The 7,623-nt window shown below is 41.5% G+C and overlaps 1 protein-coding gene across 1 annotated transcript; it reads left to right on the top strand.

Moving 5' to 3' along the window:
• Window positions 1-204: 204 nt before the first annotated feature.
• On the top strand, window positions 205-5,057 carry ASMT (acetylserotonin O-methyltransferase; the record flags this gene model as incomplete). The annotated part of the gene is made up of 6 exons (XM_010173363.2): window positions 205-338; window positions 1,178-1,246; window positions 1,765-1,883; window positions 2,658-2,798; window positions 4,064-4,186; window positions 4,846-5,057. Coding segments are annotated over 6 exons (798 nt in total), but the record flags the coding sequence as incomplete, so codon positions are not given.
• Between the last annotated feature and the right edge of the window lie 2,566 nt (window positions 5,058-7,623).

The raw sequence follows: 7,623 nt of genomic DNA, 5'->3' as shown, positions 1-7,623 counted from the left end.
AATAGTGTTTACTCACATTGAATGGGACAACCCATACTTAACTGCCCTCACCCACCGCTCATTGCAGCGGGAGGGCTGATTGTAGAAGCAATATGGTTGTGTCTTTGATCATATAGACATCTTCGGGCAGTAAATACCATGCTGTATACTAGGCTTGGCAAGTTCGTATATCATAGGTGTTAGTAAATTTATTTATTTCACTCTTTAGCCCTCTACAGAAACACAGAAATTTCCAACATCTACCTTACAAAATCAAGTCCTAAGTCTCAGCGTCATACTATGATGTATTACTCCAATACAGTCTACTTGTGCTGGCACTACCTGGCTGATGCTGTGAGGTAAGGAGGAGTGTTGTGCACTGTCTGTTGCAGGCTGTTTTGTGACATCCATGTGGCTGGTCTGAGTGGTGTGTTTCTGGGGAAGGGCACAATGAAGATGCTGGCTGGTTCTCAGAAAAAAACAACAGATCATTTAATCTGTTAACACTGCTAATATGTGTTCTTGTTTGGTTTTGGTTTTGTTGGTTTTTGTTTGTTTGTTTTTCCTTTTCCTTCTGACAGTAGAGGTGATATAGGAATCAGATTTTTGTATGTTTGACCTTCAGGAAAGCATTTGATCACTACAGTTGCTCTTACTTGGGGAGGCATCAACAAAGTACGTGATGAGTAATGATGGTTAAGGATACTTCTGTTGCAAAGGTGTATAGGAGTTTAATATGGGGCTGGAGTTTCACTTGTTCCAGTCTGTGCAACTGACAATCAAGCATGGAGTATGTGTGATGGTGACTGATTGCACCAGTCTTGTACCTTTACCTGAGATGTGTCCCTATAAATCATAGAATGGTTTGGGGTGGAAGGGACATTAAAGATCATCTAGTTCCAACCCCCCTGCTGTGAACAGGGACACCTTCCACTAGATCAGATTGCTCAAAGCCCCATCCACCCTGGCCTTGAAAAGAACCAGTCATTCTTGTGTAAGGTTGAGAAATATATCAGCTTATTTTGGGATGGCAAATGAGGGTGCCTTTATAGTCATTAGAAACAGTCTGGCCTATATTCTATACAAAGTTGAGCACTTTCCACAGTGATGAACCAGCTGAAACTACAGCCCTGAAGTGTGTTTGGGGTAAAAGAACAATAAATCCACACCTATATGCTTTTTTTGCTTGCTATTTTAGAGAAGGAAGAAACCAATATGAAAGAGCTTTTGGCATTTCATCTAAAGACATTTTTGAAGCAATGTACAGGTAATCATTAGTATACTTATAGAAATTTTATTCTTCTTATTGTAGATAAAATTAATGTTTTTAATTATGGCTCAGGACAATTAAATATGATGATATGAGAATCCCATTCATCAGAACCCTCATGCAATATTTTCCTTTCTCAACAATATCCATTACTGGGACATTGTCTGATATTTTGAATAGAAGTATGTAATTTCCTATCCTGAAAAACATATCACAGCTCTCTGGTACAGTGGCAATGGAAGTTTAAAAAAAAAAAAAAAAAATCCCTTGGAAGCATGAGAATTAGGAACACAATGCACTGTTGGACTTGACTAGTCTTAATTCCCTATTTAAATGCATGAATACATAGCTGTACCTTTCTACTACAGTAAGACTCAAGTTAGGTTTATATGGAAAAAGAATGTATTCTGTGGCAATACAAACAGCTAAAACTTGTAATAACAGCTATACGATAGGAATCAGCAAGGATATTCTAAGTTACCTTTTCTTTGTGCTGTATCTGTTTGTATTACTAGATCAGAAGAAGAGATGGTGAAATTCATGGCTGGCCAGAACTCAGTATGGAGTATATGTGGCAAAGATGTTCTTGCTGCATTTGACCTTTCCCCTTTCACGCAGATATATGACCTGGGAGGTGAACGTCAGTAGATCTTTTTTAACAAGCCTCTGAACCGTCTTCTTTTACAAGCTTTGGAAACAAAAATAACTCCTATGTTATATGATGGGCAAACAATGGAAAACAGGACATATCTCACCAATAAAGGGAGTGTTTTACTGATTTGGTTGGGCTAAAAAGATAAATATAAGAGTGGTAAGAGCATTAGGAAGCTGAATGCTTTTCTCTACAGTGCCTCATTTTTTTTGAGCAGTGGCCCATCCCCTTGTGCATGTGGCAACTTTGGCATTTTTTCTTGTTTTGCTTGGTACATTCTTCTGGCACCAGACTCCCTCCTCCCCTTCAGTCAGTGCCTTTATATTGTCTGCACCCTCTTACCCTACAGCACAATGCTGTCCCAGCACTGCTGAGCTGCCAGGATTAACGAGATGGGTCAGGCTCCCTCACAGGTTCCATCACTGCTTTGCCAGCTCCTGGCTTAGTGTGTCTGTTGTTCATTTCCTACCTTCCAACATCCACAGCTGAGTCTGGATGAAGGGGTATGTAAGAGTTGTAAGGGCTGGAGCCGACCCCATAGCCCTGGGTGCTGAGGGCCTTGGAGTTTCCTACAGAGCAAATGGAGATGCTGGCCTCTCCTGTCCCTCCTCTTCCCTTTCTGCAACACATGGGGAGCAAAATGTAGCTTGCCTGCTTCCATGAGGTTGAATGCACTGTTGCCTGCATCGCTTCATGGGGGTGTTACTGAACAGGTTGGTTTGTGTCAGCACTGACCTTCTTTTGCTCTCCCCAAAGGAGGTGGAGGAGCTTTGGCCCAGGAGTGTGTTTCTTTGTACCCAAATTCCACGGTAACAATTTACGACCTGCCGAAAGTTGTGCAAGTGGCCAAAGAGCAATTTATTCCCCCTGAGGAGCATCGGATCACTTTCCATGAAGGTAGGTGTGGACAGCGACGTAATGTTGTCATAGCTGTTGCTCCTGCATCCCTTATCTCTGCTCAGAGGTACCACACTGGAGGCTCAGGTCTCCAGCTGCCCCTTATGTGGGCAGAGTGTCCAAGACTGCAGCCTCTCCAGCCCGGTTCTGCAGTTGATTGCTACCAGAGGGCTGTCCCAGTTTTGCAAATGCAGTTACCTTTTATCAGAGACATGACTCGGTTATTCAGCAACCCAGTAGCTCTTTACTCCTGAACAGTACCATTTGATTTATTTAGAACAAGTGCACTTCAACAACAACAACGAAAGTCCTACAATGTTCAAAAACTACTCAGCCAATCTTCCTAACACTCTCTTTTCTCCTGTGCAGACCTCCTGGCAGATGTGCAGAATGCCAGGCCTGCTCTGAGCAAGGGTTTTTACTTCTCTGGTCATGACTGATTGACTTTCAAGTCCTAAGGATATTTCAGGCTTTGAATGTGGGTGAGCTATCCCATATTCCTCTTGCCCAGTCCATAGATCTTGCATGAACTTTGCACCATCTATGATGAAAATGAGGGTAGGGAGAGCTAATTTTTAATGTTTATAAAAGCCTTCTAAATTTTGGAATAGCTTAATATTGCTTGAAGCTCAGAGAGAGGAAAGAAGCCTTGAGGAAAGAAGGGAGTATATAAAAACTAAGATGGAGAAACAGGAAATGTTGCGTGTGCCAGTGGTGCAAAGAAATGGGAACAGAAATAACAAAGATGCAGAGAGAAAAATCTGAATGCAGCACACTGGGTGCTGAACAAGAGGTATAATGATGAAGTTACCGTTAGGAGGCGAGATCTGTATTTTTTCCTTATGGATTTATACTGTAGCTCTGCAGTTACTGAAGGTCTTTGAAATTTTGCTTAGGTAAGGGAAAATTCTTTCCTTTTTTCTATGACTGAAACCATGAGAAACTGTCTCCTCTTCCTACTGCTTTAGGAATCTGAATTCCTGTCATTGGAGAAAACTTACTCAAATATTTTCCTGTGTATCAAAGGCTGTTTCAGATGGGCTGCTGCTTCTAAACATTTCAGACCTCCTTGAGACTGAACAAGAACAAAATCCCTTATGCAGTGCCACAGAGGAATTTTACTTGGTAACTTTGTTGCTGTCTGACATGGGTGATGGACATGGCAACCTGGAGTCTTTAGAACTGGACAGAACTGAAAATACTTGCTTGATTCAGCCCTCTGGGTTTTGCCCATTTTGTATAATACATGTATTCTTGCTTTACAGGAGACTTCTTTAACGATTCAATTCCAGAAGCTGAACTGTATATTTTATCCAAGATACTGCATGACTGGGATGATGACAAATGTAGGCAACTGCTGGCAAAAGTCTACAAGGCTTGCAAACCTGGTTGGTGTGAGCTCTTGAAGAGCAGAGACTCTCATCTATCAGTAATGTGAAGCACACCAGTTTTGATGCTCAATTTGGGTGGCAGAATTTCAGTGCAGGGGTTTCTTGGTTTAGTCCTTTGCTTTTGTAAGCCAGCCGTTTGCAGCTGAGCCAAATAGGACTTAGTCTAAGATCTCCTTATGTGGTGTCCAGTTTTACTCTCCTTCTCTACAGGGACTCCTCTTTCAAGGCATTTAGGGGTAAGGATTGGGGATTTGGGGTATTGTTTAGATAGACAGGTTTATACAACATGGTAAAAATTCCATTAAGCATCACATTGAACCCTTGTAGCTTTGAAAACACTGCCAACAGAGCCAGGTTCTTAGCAAAATCATTAAGTTCCTGTGGATTTCATCTGGGGAAAATGGGTAATTTCCATCCCAGCCATAGCATCCCCTTCAGCCCTGGTACATCAGAACCTACGTAGCCAAGTAGAGGCATGCTCTGGTGCTTTTGCTCTTTCATTATCTTTTGTGATGCTGAAATATGACAATGTAGAGGCTGAAACTAAAGATTTCTTCCTGAAACTAAAGGTTAGGATCTGGTGTAGTGACTCAGCTAAAAAAACATCTCATCTTCTCAGAGCTCAGTGTGTGTTTTGTTTGTCTTTATTCAACCAGGTGGTGCAGTGCTGGTGGTTGAATCCCTTCTTAATGAAGACAAAAGTGGGCCGTTAGAAACTCAACTATATTCAATGAATATGTTGGTGCAGACAGAAGGCAAAGAGCGCACAGCAGCAGAGTACAACAAGCTCCTTGAGGCAGCTGGCTTTGGAGAGATTCAAGTCAAGAGGACTGGAAAACTCTATGATGCTGTTTTAGGAAGGAAATAGTACCTCTTTTATGTACCTAACAAGATAGAGAAAGTGGAGAAATGTGATACTATTTTCTTATAGGGGAATCGTTAACTTAGCTTTTAGTTAAGGTAGGTAACTTTTTTGTAAGCTGATACATTGTCAGGACAGTTACTAATGTTAGATCTTGAGAATGCATGGATTGTGAATCTGACATTCTGACTAAGGCTTGCCTTTGCATCAGGAAGGGAGAGAAAGAAATCAACACCTTTTCCACAAAGAATAACCCACAAAAGAAATGTGCAGTGTGTCTTCAGATTTTTTCATTCTTCCTAATTTTAACGCTGTATCTGACAAAAGCAAAGCTGAATTTGTATTTGAATTCCTGCAAGATAAAACTGATCCCTGTACTGAGCTCAGTTACCTGAATGTTTATTGCTAGGGAATTGATATAGTATAAACAGATGAAATTATGTTTCCCTGTGCTGAGTCTTTTCAGAGTTTGTTGTGGTTTAACCTCAGCCAGCAACCAAGCACCACGCAGCTCCTTGCTCACTTCTCTCCCCCACCCCAGTGGGATAAAGAGGAGAATCGAAAATGAGTAAAACTTGTGGGTTGAGATAAGACCAGTTTAATAATTGAAATAAAAAATAAAATATAATAATAATAAATAGAGTAATAATAATTGTAATTAAAAGGAAGATAATAAAAGAGAAATAAAACCAAAGAAAGACAAGCAATGCAATTGCTCACCACCCACTCACTGATGCTCAGGCCGTCCCTGCGCAGTGATCCACCCCTCCTGGCCAACTTCCCCAGTTTATATACTGGGCATGATGTCATATGGTATGGAATACCTCTTCAGCTCATTTGGGTCAGGTGTCCTTGCTGTGTCCCCTCCCAGCTTCTTGTGCATGCCCAGCCTCTGCTGGCCGGGCAGTATGAGAAGCTGAAAAGTCCTTCACTTAGTATAAACACTGCTTAACAACAACTAAAACATCAGTGCATTGTCGACATTATTCTCATCCTAAATACAAAACACAGCAATTTACCAGCTACTAGAAAGAAAATGAACTTTATTCCAGATGAAATTAAGACATGAGAAAGCCTGTCTGAGCCTTGGGAAGTTTGGCATGAAAAATGATATTTTTTTTTATTTCCTCTGGATTTTTATTTAAGTTATGAAAAATAATTTTGTAGATGGATGACTGGCCGAAGCTCAGGGATGCTCTTTACAGGGCAGGCCCTGAGATGACAGCTGAGAGGGAGGATGATGCAGCTAAGTCATTCAGTTATGTACTGGGGAAGTCCTTATTGCATGCCTTCTGTTATTTCTTTAAATTATTTGTTCAAGCTCAACCTGTCATAACTCACACAGTTCTTGGAAGCAGAATTACAGATTACTAGAGTGAGAAACATTCGGAGAAGGCATCAGAAAGTTACTCTCTGCAGTTGTGGCTTGAACGCATTGCATTTGCACATTAAGCTGATACTAGAGGAGCCTGAGATAGTCTTCTCAGTAGCCATCTACAGGAGCCTCCCTCTCTTTTGACTGTAGAAGTAGCATAGGGAGAAAGTAGCCTCGGTAGGGAGAAGTTTGTCACATTTTGTGATATTAAAATCAAATCACAAGGCTGTAATAGTCCTTCTCATCCTTAAAAGCAACAAGGCACAGGTCATGAACCACTTGTGTCCAAGTAGGATCTTGCCCTGTAGATATCATCAGGATATTGCAGGATTTGGGACCAGAGGTTTTGGAGGGTTCCCTCATAAGCTGCAGTCACTGTGCAGTGTTCCCTACCTGTCAGTTACGTGCCATGAAGGTGACTTTGCCAGGAGCTGCAGCCTGTGAGTAATGTGTTCAGAATGCTTGCTCGCTTTCCAGACAAAGAGCGGTGTTACATCCTGCAGCAGCCAGGCACGAACGCAAATAATGAAATGAGGCTGACCAAGTCTTTCTTGATTCCCACCATCAACCCAGAAAAACAAATGTTCAGAGATATTATTTTGCTGTTTTGTCTGTACCAAGCAGATAATGAAGTATGTTGGGGGGAAAAAAATTCCTGTCTGAACTTTCTCTGATACACTTTTTCCCCAAAAAATGTTACATGCCCATGGACTGATGGTTGCTCACATAGCCGCAGTTTCCTGAGCCAGTAGACAGGCCAGTTATGGTCAGCATGCTGTGGCTGCATATATAAACTGACATGTCATATAACCTTGATGAGTCAGAGAATTCCTGGATGACACTCCTGACCAAGGCTCTATTGTCTGCTAGTGCATCCAGGTGCTCAGACCAGCCGTAGCCCTAGAGAATTTGTGTGTAATAGTATCATTATTTTTGTTGGTTTAATTTCTTTTTGTCTGTGACAGAAGTATTTTATTTTTCGGTGGTAATTAGGTCTGGACTAATTCAGTTCTTAAGACTTCACTAGACTGGGTGTGGAGGGTTCCTGTCTCTGCATGGGAGAGTTTTAACTCTTGCCCATAAAAGTGATTTCTTGTGTCTTATTGAGAAGAGGACTTCCTTTGCTGGACAGGGGCCACAAGCCTTATACTAACTTTGCCTTATGTTGTCTCTTCACAAGGCTCCAATCTGGCCTAC

Source organism: Antrostomus carolinensis, unplaced genomic scaffold (assembly GCF_000700745.2).
Source record: "Antrostomus carolinensis isolate BGI_N321 unplaced genomic scaffold, ASM70074v2 scaffold1968, whole genome shotgun sequence".
NCBI classification, from domain to species: Eukaryota; Metazoa; Chordata; class Aves; order Caprimulgiformes; family Caprimulgidae; genus Antrostomus; species Antrostomus carolinensis.
Note: the sequence above shows the minus strand (reverse complement) of the source record. Positions and strands in the feature narration are given on the sequence as shown.